General features: G+C 46.3%; 1 protein-coding gene across 1 annotated transcript in view; it reads right to left on the bottom strand.

Moving 5' to 3' along the window:
* Positions 1-18,229, bottom strand: part of LOC139274653 (copper-transporting ATPase 2-like) — a 94,882-nt gene that overhangs the window by 16,581 nt on the left and 60,072 nt on the right. Inside the window, exons 18-20 of the mRNA XM_070891332.1 lie at positions 10,455-10,597; positions 5,960-6,163; positions 5,701-5,818 (exon numbers count right to left, since the gene is read on the bottom strand). Coding sequence (XP_070747433.1) covers positions 5,701-5,818; positions 5,960-6,163; positions 10,455-10,597 — 465 coding nt within the window. The remainder of the gene's footprint in view (positions 1-5,700; positions 5,819-5,959; positions 6,164-10,454; positions 10,598-18,229) is intronic.

Raw genomic sequence — 18,229 nt, 5'->3', positions numbered from 1 at the left:
GAGGGTTGGGGCGATGACACAGCCCTGTTTGGCCCCGGTCCGGACGTGGATTGGGTCTGTAATGGATCCATTGGTAAAGATCACTGTCTGCAGGTCGTCGTGGAGCAGGTGGAGGATGGTTACGAACTTTTGGGGGCATCCGAAATGGAGGAGGACGCTCCATAAACCCTTGCTGTTGGCAGTGTCAAAAGCCTTTATAAGGTCGAAGAAGGGCATGTATAAGGGCTGGTGCTGTTTCCTGCAGTTTCCTGCATTTTTCCTGTAAAAATCATGTCCATCGTGCCCCGTAGGGGACGAAATCCGCACTGTGACTCTGGGAGGAGCTCCTCAGCCACAGGGAGAAGACGGTTCAGGAGGACTAACGACGACTTTCCCAGTGGCTGATAGCAGGGAGATTCCTCTGTAGTTGCCGCAGTCGGACTTGTCCTCTTTTTAAAAGATGGTCACGATCACTGCATCTCTGAGCTCTTCCGGCATGCTCTCCTCCCTCCAGATGAAAGAGGTGAGGTTATGTATTCGCGCCAACAGTGCCTCTCCGCCATACTTCAATGCCTCAGCGGTCCATCCGCTCCCGTAGCCCTGTTGTTCTTAAGCTGTCTTATGGTTTTTTCTACCTCGTGCAGTGCTGGGGTTTTTACTGAGGAGGTGGTGGTGGGTAGCATGCTGCGGGATAGTCAAGAACACTCGCGTCAAAGGCGGAGTCTCGATCGAGGAGATCTTCGAAATGCTCCTTCCAGTGGGCCCTGACTGCGTCGGTGTCCTTGATGAGTGTTTCCCCGTTCTTGGCCAACAGTGGGGTGGGGCCTTGGAAGTTTGGACCGTAGGTGGCCTTGACTGCGATAAATAATCCTTGCACATCATGGCTGTTGGCCAGCTGTTGTATCTCCTGTGCTTTCTCCATCCACCACCTGTTCTTTAGGTCCCAGGTTTTTTGTTGGACCTCAGCCTTAAGCCATCTGTAATGCTGCCTTGCTGTTCCTGAGTTGGGTTGTTGTTTAAGGCTCAGAAGTGCTCTTCGCTTGCGATCTATTAACTCTTGGATCTCCTGGTCATTCTCATCAAACCAGTCCTGGTATTTCCTGGTTGAGTGACCGAGCGTATCATTGCAGGCACTGGTTATGGAGGCCTGGAGGGCAGACCAAGCGCTGTGGTCATTCTGCGTCTTGGGGTCATCAAGGCATGCTAGGTTAGCTGTGAGGCGCTGACTGTATAAGGCTCTCTTAGCTGGGTCTTTAAGTGCCCCGGCATTGACTTTTTTGCGGCACTGCTTCTGCTGCCCCCTCCGTTTTGGGGCTATGTTGATATCAATGATGGATCAGATTAGGCAGTGGTCCATCCAGCAGTCATCAGCTCCTGTCATGGCATGGGTGATGCGCACATCCATGTAATCCCTGGCTTGGACGATGACATAGTCGAGCAGGTGCCAGTGTTTGGAGTGAGGGTGTTGCCACGATGCTTTGTATTTGTCCCTCTGGTGGAACAAGGTGTTGGTTATAACAAGTTCATGTTCTAGACATTTTGTTAGGAGTAGGGTACCGCCGGAGTTGGCTTTCCCTACCTCCTCTCTGCCAATCATGTCTCCCCAGAGGGCTGCGTCCTTGCTGACCCTGCCGTTGAAGTCACTGAGGAGGATCAGTTTGTCGTCCGTAGGGATTTTGAGAGGTTGGAGTAAAAACCCTCTTTGGTCTCATCTGTCGTTGAGTGTTGGGGTGTACGCACTGATGACTGTGGCACGTTGATTCCGGGATACGGCGAGTCGGGGAGTCATGAGATGTTCGCTAGCCCCGCAGAGGGAGTCTTTGAGGTGGTCGACCAACTCGTTTTTGATCGTGAAACCGACTCCGTGGAGGCGGCGGCCTTCCTCTGCTTTCCCTTTCCAAAAGAAGGTGTAACCTCCACCTTGTTCCTTGAGCTGGCCTTCTGCCTGCCTGCCGGGTCTCGCTTAGGGCAGCGATGTCGATATCAAAGCATCTAAATTCCCGGACAACTAATGGCGGTGCGGTGTTCCGGCCTGTCGCTGTTGGAGTTGTTCATGAGGGTTCTGATGGTCGAGGTCCTGAACTTCATGTTAAAGGAGTGGAAGATGCCTATGCGTGAGTTCTTTTAACGTGGGGTGGTCGTTGCACACCGACTACCACACGGGCTTAGCTGAGTAAGGTCTTGGTCCAGTGGCAAGGGGATCCAAGACAACTGGAGACCAGACCCTGCTGCATGGCCTAGTTGTCTACGGTGAGATGTTGGCCGCAAGCTCGGCGCTGAGTAGCACTCTTGATGGTAGGTGGTCCGAGGTTTGGTTGGGAGCAGGCATTGAGGGGGTCAACGGTTCGCTGGAGTTCAGTGTGGGGGGTCAAGGTGATCACAGCCATGGTACTTACCACGTGCTGGAGGAGGAGAAGCAGCCAGGTCACCAGTGGGGAAGGAGAGGTCCAGTCGTCACTGAAGGAGGAGGGGAGGCCAACCACTGTCGTAGAAGAGGCGACCTGGTCGCCATTGAGGAGGAGGTCACCTGTGAGGAAGGAGGTCCAGCCATCGGCGAGGAGGCCCAGACGCCGTTGTGGAGGAGAGGCCCATCTACCTGGGCCTTGTGGAGGGGGCCCGGTCGCCGCTGGAAGGGTGGAGGCCTGATTGCCGCTGGAAAGGTGGAGGCTAGATCGCCCGGTCGGGGGCTCACCTGGCGTCATCGGGGATCAAGGATTAGATGTGAGGTAGGTGAGTCGACGTTGAGGAGGAGGTCGCCGAAGAGGTGGGGGGAAAAAAAGAGGTCCAGGATGGTAAGATGGCTGCCGGGGTGGCAGCTCCCTAAGAAGCTCCCCTGCCAAACACAAAATCTTCTGCCATCCGGCAACTTTCCACCCTCAACCTCCGTCCTCCCACTGTCTAAACTCTCCCCAGCCCCAATAGACCCTAATAGGAGGTGCATTCACTTAATCCTTAACTTAAACCCAACCCAATCCCACAAGTTTGGGCCTACCTCAGGCTTCCCACCACACCACCCATCGGCGACAACGACCGGTCTACCAGCGACGACCGAGCCTCCCGAGTGTGGTAGTGAGTAGGTAAATACCAAGAGAGAGGGGGAGGAATGTTGCTGGAATTCCAGGTGATTTAACAGATGATGGCGGTTAGTGCAGGATAGGTAGTGTGGCGGTTGTGTTCCTGTACTTGTCCGTCCCCCCCCCACCCCCAGCGAGGCGTTGCTTTTAAAATTCTCAGCCTCGTGTTCAAATCCCTCGATGGCCCCGCCCCTCCCTATCTCTGTAACCTCCAGCCCTACACCCCTCCCTATGGGCCCAAATTTCCCCATGAGTTGCACCGTTTTTTTTTAGTGAAACTTGATTTTTCTGGTGTGTCTTTTTAGTTGCAAATATGGCCATTTAATTTTCGCCTGTGTAAGTGAGTTAATTAGGTTTTTTGTTGGGTCAGTTTTTATCTTCCCCAAAAGGGGGCATTCCCAGCCACTTACACCATTTATGTCAATTTGGCCAGAAAAAAGTTGTACTAAACTAACTTAGGGCAGCGTATGTGTCCACTTTTGTCCGCACAGAAAGACCTTACTTACATAGAAACATAGAAACATAGAAAATAGGTGCAGGAGCAGGCCATTCAGCCCTTCTAGCCTGCACCGCCATTCAATGAGTTCATGGCTGAACAGTTAAGGAATCGGCGCAAGTAACAACATTTAAAGCACCACCAAGCACCAAAGAAAGCACAAAAAGTAATAAGCAATTAATGAACAAATAAAATAGAAGGAACCCTCCCCCTAAAGCACCAAGACCAAAGTAATAAGCAATAAATAAATAATAAATAAAAAAAATAGAAGGAACCCTGCACCTAAAGCACCAAAATCAATCAGTAAATAACAAATAAAAAATAGAAGTCCTACCTTAGGGAACGCAGCGGGCCGCCGATGGGGGAGCCCATTCGGCCAGGGCTAGGGACAGCGTGCTTCGGCCCGTCCCACACAGCCTGCAGCGCGCATTTGCCGAAACGGCCTGCCAGGAGCTACTGCACATGCGCGTAGACAATAGCGCGCATGTACAGAGGTCCCGGCACTGTTCTCAGCGCCAGGACCTAGCTCTGCCCCCTCTCTTTCTTCTGCGCCACGCCAGCTCCATGATTGGAGCGGCCATGATTGCACGGATTTTTTGGGGGCGCTGCTTCTGATATAAAATGTCGGCGGGGGGCTCAGAGGTGCGCCGAAAAAATTGGAGGGCCAAATTTGGGCCCTATCTCTAACCTCCTCCAGCTCTACACCCCTCCCTATCTCTGTAACCTTCTCCAGCACTCCAACCCTCCCTATCTCTAACCTCCTCCAGGCCCTACACCTCTCCCTATCTCTGTAACTTTCTCCAGCACTCCAATCCTCCCTATCTCTGTAACCTCCTCCAGCCCCTACACCCCTCCCTATCTCTCGTCGCATTTGAATCCAAACCGGCCCGCTATCCGATTGAGTTTGACACCCCTGATGTAGATACACAGGTCATTAAAGATGATATACGATACAAAAACTAGGAACATTGAATGTACAGGACTAGAAAGAGTTACATGGCATGGAGAACGAGCAGAAGAGTGGGTTTAGACTGGGTGGTTCATCTGGAGAAAAACACTGGCAGACTTAATGGGTCAAATGACCGACTCTGTGCTACATCATTCTACAACTCTAAAGACCAGAAAAGGTAATTGGAAATGTAATATTTTGGATCAAGCCTTAAAGATTGCTAGAAACTTCTATTTCTGGAATTAATAGCCATCCAGTATCTGAAATTCTTCAGCCAAATATATACATGCATCTAAAAAAACACATATGTTTAGATTAACAAAACTGATTCAAAACACAAAAAAGGAAACCATTCTAGAGTTTCAAAAATTGTATTGTATAGGAAACCGTAGAAGTGAAGATCATTACTCATTGTTTTCACAAGAAAATGAAAACTACAATTTTGTTACAATTTTTACTTTGTTACAGAATTATTTGAATGGGCTGTACGATATTAGCAATATATTATTTGCGTATTTCCTAATGTTACTCAAATTTACAATCTGTGCAGGGTTTTCAGGAAGGTCTTGCTTTAACACTTCACACTGCAAATGCCTAAATGTCAAGTTTTTACACAATGCGCTTGGTAAATAATGTCATGCAGCATTTTAATGGAGTGATAAAGATATTTTACGACATTAATGGGGTATGACAACATCTATTCATTGGATTAACACAGTTTGTGAATAAAATGACTAATGTCTAGATGTGTTTTTAATCCTTTTTCCTATAATTTTATATTTGCCTCCCTGTTGAAACTACCTCCCAGAAGACTTCCTCCCACACACTGGAATTGCAAAGCATTAGTGAAGCAATTTCTAGCAGCTTTTATATGCACTAGTGCCACTTGGTCCCCAAGTGGGTTTCACGGAGCCAATCAACACTGCTGGGATTCGATAAGACCCCTTTCCCAGAGGACACACAAAATACATCTTCACAGATGCAGGTGTGAACGACTGCTGAAAGTTTTACTTTTGACTTGCAACCAGTTGCATGCGACCCAAGCTTGGGAGATTCAACAGCATGCATCTCACGCAATGCAAGAATGCCTTTATTGCAGAGTAGAGGGATAAAGAGCATGCAGCGCAATAATAAAATTAAATACTGCCATGTAACCTGATGGTGTAAATAAAGCAGAGAAAATGTAAAAAGCTTCCACTCACCAGCAGCAATAGGAATTGCAATCAGGTTATAAATTAAAGCAAAGATGTAATTTATTCGAATTCGACAAACGGTCTTTTTTGACAAATCGATGCTAGCCACGACATCCAGCAGATCATTCTGGGGGCAAAACAGAGAATGCATGACACCACAAAATGGAAAACCTAGAAGGTATGCTTAAATGCTAAGAAGATAATCTGAGAATAAAAGTAAAAGTTAATTAAAAATGATATGAATGTTGCTTTATTAACATTGACTCACTCTAATAAGCACAACATCTGCTGCTTCAATAGCCACATCTGTGCCGCTTCCAATGGCAATTCCCACATCAGCTTTTGCGAGGGCTGGGGAATCATTCACACCATCTCCAACCATTGCTACAATTTTCCCCTGATCCTGAAGCTCCTGCACTTTGGCTACTTTATGCGAGGGGAGAACTTCTGCAAACACCTTCTTGATGCCAACCTTAAAAAATGGAAACACATACATAAAATAGAGAATTCCTTGTATATATTTGTACCAATAGTAAAATGACTTACTTTTTAAAATTTGTGACGCCTGCATTTAAGAGCAGTAAATGGGACAGCTATCTTGCTAATTCATATACTGTATGTATTTTTCTAGTCAGTCTAGAAATGGTCCTTTAAAAATATTACTTTTGAAAGAGGAGAAATTTAAAACATGAACTCTGATACCCTCATTTCCGAGGAGATGCCAGTGCATAAGGTGTTCCAACGAATATATATACTTAATAATCATGTCTACTGCAATGCAGCAAGGAGATTGATATACATAGATATGCCCTGAAAAAAAAGGATACACGTGCCATAATTTCAGTGGAAATCTACCAGAAGGACTGGGATTGTGCCCTGGACCCCCAAAGATGATTGTAAGCGTGCTTATTTTAAAAAAAAATCAAAAGAAACCATTTTAAGCAGTTTCCAGATCTTTTGAGGGTATTGGACAACCCTGACCTCGTGGCTCAGTGGATAGTACTCTCGCCTCTGAGTCAGAAGGAAGAGGGTTCAAGTTCCTCTTTAGCACAAAAATCTAGGCTGACACTCCAGTGCAGTACTGAGGAAGTGTTGCAGTGTCGGAGGTGCCGTTTTTTGGATGAGGCGTCTGCTCTCTCAGGTGGACGTAAAAGATCCTATGGCACTATTTTGGAGAACAGCAGGAGAGTTACTGCGGTGTCCTGGACAATATTTATCCCTCAATCAACATCACTAAAATAGATTGTCTGGTCATTATCACATTGCTGCTTGTGGGAGCTTGCTGTATGTAAATTGGCTGCCGCGTTTCCTACATTGCAACAGTGACTACACTTCAAAAGCACTTCATTGGCTGTAAAGCTTTTTGGGACGTGCTGAGGTCATGAAAGGTGCTATATAAATGCACATCTTTCTTTTCTCCCTGGCAGGCCGCCCTTCAGTTGGACTTTCCAATCTCATTAACATTGCGGGGGGAGAGGGAGGACCTTAGATGCATCTCCACTGGCCTCAGTGCCTATTATCGCCTCACAAAAGTGGGACCTCCTCCAACCCCATGCCCATTGGCAGAGTCAGCAGAAGAAATCCTGAGTCTCAGCATTTACAGTGGATTGCGCCCGCTCATGGATTTCCGGTGTCCTGAATTAAAGAAAAAGAGTTGAGTCAATGAATCCTATTATTCTTGAACCCCTTAGAACAGTGGGCTGTTTAGTCTTGAATACTAAGGTAGTTCCATTGGCTGTAAAGCACTTTGGGATGCCCTGAGGATATGAAAAGGTGCTCTTTAAATGCAAGTTCATTCTTTCTTTCTTTCCCATTCTCTCCAGAACTATGAACCCTTATTTCACTCACTGGCGCCCCTCCAGTTTATCTTTGTAGGTTTACCACTTCACGGCTTCAAAGCACCTGTAGTACCAACACCACTCGTGTTTAATCATTGCCACTCCCCGGGTTCATAGGAACATACGAACAGGAGTAGGCCATTCAGCAGCTCGAGCCTGTTCTGCCATTCAGTGAGTTCACTGGCTGCTCGTTGTAGCCGGGAAGTCTGTTGGGCATTTTTAAAAGCACTTTTAATACTTATAATACATGTCTGCTGAATTAAAATTATTCAGCATTTATAAGCGCTGTGAGATCTTTAAGAAGTGAACAACAGTTTTCTCAATTGTGAAGAGCAGTTAACAACTTCATTAATACAAGGACATAACTGAGGATGTAACTAGTAGAGTGGACAAGGGAGAATCAGCGGATGTGGTGTATTTGGACTTTCAAAATGCTTTTGACAAGGTCCCGCACAAGAGATTGGTGTGCAAAATTAAAGCACATGGTATCGGGGGTAGTGTACTGACGTAGATAGAGAACTGGTTGGCAGACAGGAAGCAGAGAGTCGGGATAAAACGGGTCCTTTTCAGAATGGCAGGCAGTGACTAGTGGGGAGCCGCAGGGTTCAGTGCTGGGACACCAGCTTTTTACAATATACATTAATGATTCGGATGAAGGAATAGAGTGTAATATCTCCAAGTTTGCATATGACACTAAGCTGGGTGGCGGTGTGAGCTGTGTGGAGGACGCTAAAAGGCTGCAGGGTGACTTGGACAGGTTAGGTGAGTGGGCGAACGCGTGGTGGCAAAAACACGAAGGCAGAATATTATCTGAATGGCGGCAGATTAGGAAAAGGGGAGGTGCAACGAGACCTGGGTGTCATGGTACATCAGTCATTGAAAGTTGGCATGCAGGTACAGCAGGCAGTGAAGAAAGCAATGTTGGCCTTCATAGCTAGGAGATTTGAGTATAGGAACAGGGAGGTCTTACTGCAGTTGTACAGGGCCTTGGTGAGGCCTCACCTGGAATATTGTGTTCAGTTTTGGTCTCCTAACCTGAGGAAGGATGTTCTTGCTATTGAGGGAGTGCAGCGAAGGTTCACCAGACTGATTCCTGGGATGGCAGGACTGACATATGAGGAGAGACTGGATCAACTGGGCCTGTATTCACTGGAGTTTAGAAAGATGAGGGGGGATGTCATCGAAACATATAAAATTCTGACGGGATTGGACAGGTTAGATGCAGGAAGAATGTTCCCGATGTTGGGGGAAGTCCAGAATCAGGAAACATAATCTAAGGGTAAGGGGTAAGCCATTTAGGACTGAGATGAGGAGAAACTTCTTCACTCAGAGAGTTGTTAACCCGTGGAATTCCCTACCGCAGAGAATTGTTGATGCCAGTTCATTGCATATATTCAAGAGGGAGTTAGATATGGCCCATACGGCTAAAGGGATCAAGGGGTATGGAGGGAAAGCGGGAAAGGGGTACGGAGGTGAATGATCAGCCATGATCTTATTGAATGGTGGTGCAGGCTCGAAGGGCCGAATGGCCTACTCCTGCACCTATTTTCTATGTTTCTATGTAAAAGGCCAGAAGGGGCAAGGTTGTGGGGTTGGCAGAGGGAAAGGAGCAAGAAAGAGGGAAAGAGTAAAGGGAGAGATCGAGGAAGGGGTGAGGAAGGGGTAAGGAAGAGTGAGCCAAAGGTGGGGGGGGGGGGGGGGGGTTGAAACGGGAAGGAAGAGGGAAATAGTGAGGCCCAAAGAGTTGTGCATTTTTGAAAATAACTGAAATCAAATGGCTAGTTAACTTGAGCTGGTCTTGTGCACTTCTTATAGCAAGCTGTAAGTCACATTCAATTCATTCAAATTCTGGATGATCAATGCTTGTGTATAACATTACAAAATCTATTTCAGTATCAGAATTATAGACTCACGTAAAACTGGGCCTATAATTCTACCAACAAGATAAATGAGTTGGATTCAGTACAGTAAATACGGCAGCTGGCTGGCTCCCAGAATCAGAACTAAACAAGTACTAAGGGTGGTACTGACAGAGGTCAAGAAACAAGCTGGCTGCCTGCCTTTCTCAGAACCATAGAAATTTACAGCGCAGAAGGAGGCCATTTTGGCCCATCGTGTCCACGCTGGCCAACAAAAAGCCACACGGCCCTCAGTCAGCAGCCCTGAGGGTTATATATAAACCCATGAACAATGAACAATGGCAGACAGGCAAAGAGCATCCAGCCCAACCAGTCCGCTCCACACAACTGCGATACCCCATGTATCGCAACATTTTACACTCCACCCCACCCAGAGCCATACGATCTCCTGGGAGAGGCAAAAAACAGATAAAACCCAGGCCAACTGGGGAAAAAAATCTGGGAAAATTCTTCTCTGATCAATCCAGGCGACCAAAACTAGTCCAGATCATCACTCTGGCTGTATTAGATACCATGATGTACTTACCATCATGTCTGCGCCAGCCAACAAGAGGTTATCCAGTCTAATCCCACTTACCAGCTCTAGGTCCATAACCCTGCAGGTTACGGCACTTCAAGTGCCCATCCATGCACCTTTTCAATGTGGTGAGGGTTTCTGCCTTCACAACCCTTCCAGGCAGTGAGTTCCAGACCCCCACAACCCTCTGCATGAAGAAGCTTCCCCTCAAATCACCTCTAAACCTTCCACCAACCACCTTAAACCTATGCCCCCTCGTAATTGACCCTCCACCAAGGAAAATAGGCCCTTGCTATCCACTATATCCAGGCCCCTCAAAACTTTATACAGCTCAATGAGGTCTCCCCTCAGCCTCCTCTGTTCCAAGGAGAACAAACCCAGCCTATCCAATCCAAATAATGTGTCGTAGAGATAGAAGGATTCAAATAAAATCAATCAAATTCATTAAGTACTGTACGTGGGGCTCAATCAAATTTTATTAAAATGTACCTGGCTAGCAATTGCTGCTGCAGTTTTGCGGTTGTCACCGGTTATAAGCACCACATCCACTCCCATGTTGTTCAGAGTGCACACGGCCAGTGCAGCTTCGGGCTTGACTGTATCTGCAATCGCTATCATTCCATACAGCATACCTTTGCAGAGCAAAACATATCATTTTGCAGAATATTAGAAAATACAACAGAATCCCATATGACAGAAATGGGTACACACGATATCAGCTGTGTTTTCGCGCACATTGGCCCAGAAAATCCGGCCTTCCCGGGACCGTATGAAGTGTGTACACACCCGGGAAGGCTTCGCAAAAGCCGGTTTTGAGCGCACAATGCGCATGTGCTGAAAACCAGCTTTTCCGATCTGTCAAGCTCCAAGCTTGACAGATCATCCACATCTCGGGAGCGAGGACATTTGCGGTATTTACCCATATCTTGCCCAGCAAATGTCCTCAAAACATAGAAACATAGAAAATAGGTGCAGGAGTAGGCCATTCGGCCCTTCGAGCCTGCACCACCATTCAATAAGATCATGGCTGATCATTCACCTCAGTACTCCTTTCCTGCTTTCTCTCCATACTCCTTGATTCCCTTAGCCATAAGGGCCATATCTAACTCCCTCTTGAATATATCCAATGAACTGGCATCAACAACTCTCTGCGGTAGAGAATTCCAAAGGTTAACAGTGGCGACGTTTCTCCTCATCTCGGTCCTAAATGGCTTATCCCTTATCCTTAGACTGTGACCCCTGGTTCTGGGCTTCCCCAACATCGGAAACATTCTTCCTGCATCTAACCTGTCCAGTCCCGTCAGAATTTTATATGTTTCGATGAGATCCCCTCTCATTCTTCTAAACTCCAGTGAATACAGGCCCAGTCGATCCAGTCTCTCGTCATATGTCAGTCCTGCCATCCCAGGAATCAGTCTGGTGAACCTTCGCTGCACTCCCTCAATAACAAGAACATCCTTCCTCAGATTAGGAGACCAAAACTGAACACAATATTCCAGGTGAGGCCTCACCAAGGCCCTGTACAACTGCAGTAAGACCTCCCTGTTCCGATACTCAATTCTCCTAGCTATGAAGGCCAACATACCATTTGCCTTCTTCACCACCTGTTGTACTTGCATGCCAACTTTCAATGACTGATGTACCATGACACCCAGGTCTCGTTGCACCTCCCTTTTTCCTAATCTGCCGCCATTCAGATAATATTCTGCCTTCGTGTTTTGGCCCTCAAAGTGGATCCACATTATACTGCATCTGCCATGCATTTGCCCACTCACCTAACCTGTCCAAGTCACCCTGCAGCCTCTTAGCATTCTCCTCACAGCTCACGCTGCCACCCAGCTTAATGTCATCTGCAAACTTGGCGATATTACACTCAATTCCTTCATCTAAATCATTGATCGATATTGTAAACAGCTGGGGTCCCAGCACTGAACCTTGCGGCACTCTATTAGTCACTGCCTCCCATTCCAAAAAGGACCCGTTTATCCCAACTCTCTGCTTCCTGTCTGCCAACCATTTTTCTATCCTTGCCAGTACATTACCCCAATACCATGTGCTTTAATTTTGCACGCCAATCTCTTGTGTGGGACCTTGTCAAAAGTCTTTTGAAAGTCCAAATACACCACATCCACTGGTTCTCTCTTGTCTACTCTACTAGTTACATCCTCAATAAATTCTAGAAGATTTGTCAAGCATGGTTTCCCTTTCATAAATCAATGCTGACTTGGACTGATCCTGTCACTGCTTTCCAAATGCGCTGCTATTTCAGCTTTAATAATTGATTCCAACATTTTCCCCACTACTGATGTCAGGCTAACTGGTCTATAATTCCCCGTTTGCTCTCTCCCTCCTTTTTTTAAAAAAGGTGTTACATTAGCTACCCTCCAGTCCATAGGAACTGATCCAGAGTTGATAGACTGTTGGAAAATGATCACCAATGCATGCACTATTTCTAGGGCCACTTCCTCAAGTACTCTGGGATGCAGACTATCAGGCCTTGGGGATTTATCGGCCTTCAATCCCATCAATTTCCCCAACATAATTTCCTGACTAATAAGGATTTCCTTCAGTTTCTCCTTCTCGCTAGACCCTCTGTCCCCGAGTATTTCCGGAACGTTATTTGTGTCTTCCTTCGTGAAGACAGAACCAAAGTATTTGTTCAATTGGTCTGCCATTTCTTTGTTCCCCATTATAAATTCACTTGATTCCGACTGTAAGGGACCTACGTTTGTCTTCACTAATCTTTTTCTCTTCACATATCTATAGAAGCTTTTGCAGTCAGTTTTTATGTTCCCAGCAAACTTCCTCTCATACTCTATTTTCCCCCTCCTAATTAAACCCTTTGTTCTCCACTGCTGAATTCTAAATTTCTCCCAGTCCTCAGGTTTGCTGCTTTTTCTGCCTCTTCCTTGGATTTAACACTATCCCTAATTTCCCTTGTTAGCCGCGGTTGAGCCACCTTCCCCATTTTATTTTTACTTCAGATAAGGATGTACAATTGTTGAAGTTCATCCGTGTGATCTTTAAATGTTTGCCATTGCCTATCCACTGTCAACCCTTTAAGTATCATTAGCCAGTCTATTCTAGCCAATTCACGTCTCATACCATCGAAGTTATCTTTCCTTATGTTCAGGACCCTCGTCTCTGAATTAACTGTGTCATTCTCCATGTTAATAAAAGAATTCTACCATATTATGGTCACTCTTCCCCAAGGGGCCTCGCACAACAAGATTGCTAATTAGTCCTTTCTCATTACACATCACCCAACCTAGGATGGCCAGCCCTCTAGTTGGTTCCTCGACATATTGGTCTAGAAAACCATCCCTAATACACTCCAGGAAATCCTCCTCCACCGTATTGCTACCAGTTTGGTTAGCCCAATCTATATGTAGATTAAAGTCGCCCATGATAACTGCTGTACCTTTATTGCACGCATCCCTAATTTCTTGTTTGATGCTGTCCCCAAGCTCACTACTACGGTTTGGTGGTCTGTACACAACTCTCACTAGCGTTTTCGGCCCTTTGGTATTCCGCAGCTCTACCCATACAGATTCCACATCATCCAAGCTGATGTCCTTCCTTTCTATTGCGTTCATTTTCTCTTTAACCAGCAATGCTACCTCACCTCCTTTTCCTTTCTGTCTATCCTTCCTGAATGTTGAGTACCCCTGGATGTTGAGTTCCCAGCCTTGGTCACCCTGGAGCCATGTCTCTGTAATCCCAATTATATCATATTCGTTAATAGCTGCCTGCACAGCTAATTCGTCCACCTTATGGTCAGCCATGAACTCAGTGAATGGCGGTGCAGGCTAGAAGGGCCGAATGGCCTACTCCTGCACCTATTTTCTATGTTTCTATGTTATTACAAATACTCCTCGCATTGAGGCAGAGAGCCTTCAGGCTTGACTTTTTAAACACACTTTGTCCCTTTAGAATTTTGCTGTAATGTGGCCCTTTTTGATTTTTGCCTCGAGTTTCTCTGCCCTCCACTTTTACTTTTCTTCTTTCTATCTTTTGCTTCTGCCTCCATTTTACTTCGCTCTGTCTCCCTGCATAGGTTCCCACCCCCCTGCCATATTAGTTTAACCCCTCCCCAACAACACAAGCAAACACTCCCTCTAGGACATTGGTTCCGGTCCTGCCCAGGTGCAGACCGTCCCGGTTTGTACTGGTCCCACCTCCCCCAGAACCGGTTCCAATGTCCCAGGAATTTGAATCCCTCCCTGCTGCACCACTCTTCAAGCCACGTATTCATCTTAGCTATCCTGCTATTTCTACTCTGACTAGCACGTGGCACTGGTAGCAATCCTGAGATTACTACCTTTGGAGGTATAGCCTACTTTTACTGACGTAAGAATTTTAAAACACACTTAAAACCTAAAAAATAAAACTAAAAAACATTTTATTCTTAAAAACCCTGCCCAGTACGTTAAATTTATTTTAATTATGTGAGGTGTGGTTTTTTATTTTTTATCTGATGTTACTATGTTTGGGTTTTTATTTCTCAATTAATAGCAATGAGCATTCGTAGATATAGAGTTCCCATTGCTGTTCATTGAGAATACTTTACCCGATTGGTTGAGCAGTCATACATGACTGCATCTTCTGCATGGGAACCTCGAGGATGGGACCACGCTTTGCAGCGCGGGAAGAGGTGGCCTCCCCACTGGAATTCTACGCTCCTCCGGGACCACCAGGTACTTTTCAGAAAAATTCTGTGGTCGGAGGCGTTCGTCCGAAAGAAGCCGCCAACCGGAATTTCAGGGCCAACATTAATCATCATTGTCTATATGTTTACTTATGTTAATTTTGGAGTAGAGCGTTTCAATTTATTACAGTACGAGTTACTATTTAGAACAGAGCATTATCAACTATCGATTGTGTACAGGTTGGACCTCTCTGGTCCGGTACCCTCAGGACCTGACCGGTGCCCGAACAGCAAATTTTCCAAACTACAGGAGATCACGCTTACCGGTATCGGTCGACAGCGCACGAGCTCCTGTGTGTGGATGCGTGTGTGCTGGCAGCCTGTGGGCGGCTCCCTCAGCACCCGCGCACACACCCACTGACTGTCGCTCCAGCCAACCGCCGAACACACTCACTCACTGACAGCCGCTCCAGCCAAACGAAACTTTAAAAAAAAACTCTCCTCTCTCTCAGGCCCAGCTAATGCCGAACCACGGATGTTTCCAGACCAGTGTGTCTTGGACCAGAGAGGCCCAACCTGTACTATCATAGTACACCACCCCTCCAACGTCCCTATAAAGTTCAAGCATGTTCTGTTCATTTCAAATTTCCAGTATTTCAACATTTTTCTCCCATTTTCTAGCTTTTTTGGTCACGATTTTAACTACAGGTGGATTACCCGCTCAGGCCTGAGCTAAATTACAGTCGGTCTCAATGATGTCATTGGATCGCAACATGCGTATATAAGGAAGGACCCTGTTGGCTCTGGGCGCGTTTAGATTGGTTTAATTGGCAGCGAACTACTAAGTAGCTGTTTGGTGTTTAAGTAAATTTTAGTAAGTAAATTAATTTAAGGGTTAAGTCATGGCAGGAGAGCTCGGACCAGTGTCATGCTCCTCCTGTGCTATGTGGGAAATCAGGGACACTGACTACTATGTGTGCGGGAGGTGTGTCCAGCTGCAGCTCCTGACAGACCGCATGACGGCACTGGAGCTGCGGATGGACTCACTCTGGAGCATGCGCGATGCTGAGAATGTTGTGGATAGCACATTTAGTGAGTTGATCACACCGCAGGTAAGGGTTAGGACAGATAGTGAATGGATGACCAAGAGACAAGGCAAGAGCAGGAAGGTAGTGCAGGGGTCCCCTGCGGTCATCTCCCTCCAAAACAGATATACCGTTTTGGATACTGTTGGGGGAGATGACTTACCAGGGGAAGGCACCAGCAGCCAGGTTCATGGCACCATGGGTGGTTCTGCTGCACAGAAGGGCGGGAAAAAGAGTGGGAGAGCTATAGTGATAGGGGACTCTATGGTAAGGGGAATAGATAGGAGTTTCTGCAGCCGCAACCGAGACTCCAGGATGGTATGTTGCCTCCCTGGTGCAAGGGTCAAGGATGTCTCGGAGCAGCTGCAGAGCATTCTTGAGAGCGAGGGTGAACAGCCAGTTGTTGTGGTACATGTAGGTACCAACGACATAGGTAAGAAGCGGGAAGAGGTCCTACAAGCTGAATTTAGGGAGCTAGGAGTTAAATTAAAAAGTAAGACCTCAAAGGTAGTAATCTCTGGATTACAACCAGTGCCACGTGCTAATCAGAGTAGAGGGAGCAGGATAGTTAGAATAAATACGTGGCTTGAGCAGTGGTGCAAGAGGGAGGGATTCAAATTCCTGGGACATTGGAACCAGTTCTGGGGGAAGTGGGACCTGTACAAAAGGGACGGTTTGCACTTGGGCAGGACTGGAACTGATGTCCTGGAGGTAACATTTGCTAATGCAGTTCGGGAGTGTTTAAACTAATATGGCAGGGGGATGGGAACCTACGCAGCGAGACAGGGCGAAGTAATATGGAGTCAGAAACAGATGGTAGAAAGGTAAAAAGCAATAGTGGAAGGCCGAGTAAACAAAGGCAAGAAACAAAAAGGGCCACACTACATCATAATTCTAAAAGGACAAAGGGTGTTAAAAAAACAAGCCTGAAGGCTTTGTGTCTTAATGCAAGGAGTATCCATAATAAGGTGGATGAATTAACTGTGCAAATAGATGGTAACAGATATGATGTGATTGGGATTACAGAGACGTGGCTCCAGGATGATCAGGGCTGGGAACTCAACATCCAAGGGTATTCAACATTCAGGAAGGATAGAATAAAAGGAAAAGGAGGTGGGGTAGCATTGCTGGTTAAAGAGGAGATTAATGCAATAGTTAGAAAGGACATTAGCTTGGATGATGTGGAATCTATATGGGTAGAGCTGCAGAACACCAAAGGGCAAAAAACGTTCGTGGGAATTGTGTACAGACCTCCAAACAGTAGTAGTGATGTTGGGGAGGGCATCAAACAAGAAATTAGGGGTGCATGCAATAAAGGTGCAGCAGTTATCATGGGTGACTTTAATATGTATATAGATTGGGCTAACCAAACTGGAAGCAATACGATGGAGGAGAATTTCCCGGAGTGCATAAGGGATGGTTTTCTAGACCAATATGTCGAGGAACCAACTAGGGGGCAGGCCATCTTAGAATGGATGTTGTGTAATGAGAGAGGATTAATTAGCAATCTCGTTGTGAGAGGCCCCTTGGGAAAGAGTGACCATAATATGGTGGAATTCTACATTAGAATGGAGAATGAAAGAGTTAATTCAGAGCCCATGGTTCAGAACTTAAAGAAGGGTAACTTTGAAGGTATGAGGCGTGAATTGGCTAGGATAGATTGGCAAATGATACTTAAGGGGTTGACTGTGGATGGGCAATGGCAGACATTTAGAGACCGCATGGATGAAGTACAACAATTGTACATCCCTCTCTGGCATAAAAATAAAAAAGGGAAGGTGGCTCAACCGTGGCTATCAAGGGAAATCAGGGATGTATTAAAGCCAAGGAAGTGGCATACAAATTAGCCAGAAATAGCAGCGAACCCGGGGACTGGGAGAAATTCAGAAATCAGCAGAGGAGGACAAAAGGTTTGATTTGGGCAGGGAAAATATAGAGTACGAGAGGAAGCTTGCAGGGAACATTAAGGCGGACTGCAAAAGCTTCGATAGATATGTAAAGAGAAAAAGGTTAGTAAAGACAAATGTAGGTCCCCTGCAGTCAAAATCAGGGGAAATCATAACAGTGAACAAAGAAATGGCAGACCAATTGAACAAGTACTTTGATTCAGTATTCACTAAGGAGGACACAAACAACCTTCCGGATATAAAAGGGGACAGAGGGTCTAGTAAGAAGGAGGAACTGAGGGAAATCCTTATTAGTCGGGAAATTGTGTTGGAGAAATTGATGGGATTGAAGGCCGATAAATCCCCAGGGTCTGATGGACTGCATCCCAGAGTATTTAAGGAGGTGGCCTTGGAAATAGCGGATGCATTGACAGTCATTTTCCAACATTCCACAGACTCTGGATCAGTTCCTATGGAGTGGAGGGTAGCCAATGTAACCCCACTTTTTAAAAAAAGGAGGGAGAGAGAAAATAGGAAATTATAGACCGGTCAGCCTGACATCGGTAGTGGGTAAAATGATGGAATCAATTATTAAGGATGTCATAGCAGCGCATTTGGAAAGAAGTGACATGATAGGTCCAAGTC

This window comes from Pristiophorus japonicus, chromosome 10 (genome assembly GCF_044704955.1).
Source record: "Pristiophorus japonicus isolate sPriJap1 chromosome 10, sPriJap1.hap1, whole genome shotgun sequence".
NCBI lineage: Eukaryota > Metazoa > Chordata > Chondrichthyes > Pristiophoridae > Pristiophorus > Pristiophorus japonicus.
Note: the sequence above shows the minus strand (reverse complement) of the source record. Positions and strands in the feature narration are given on the sequence as shown.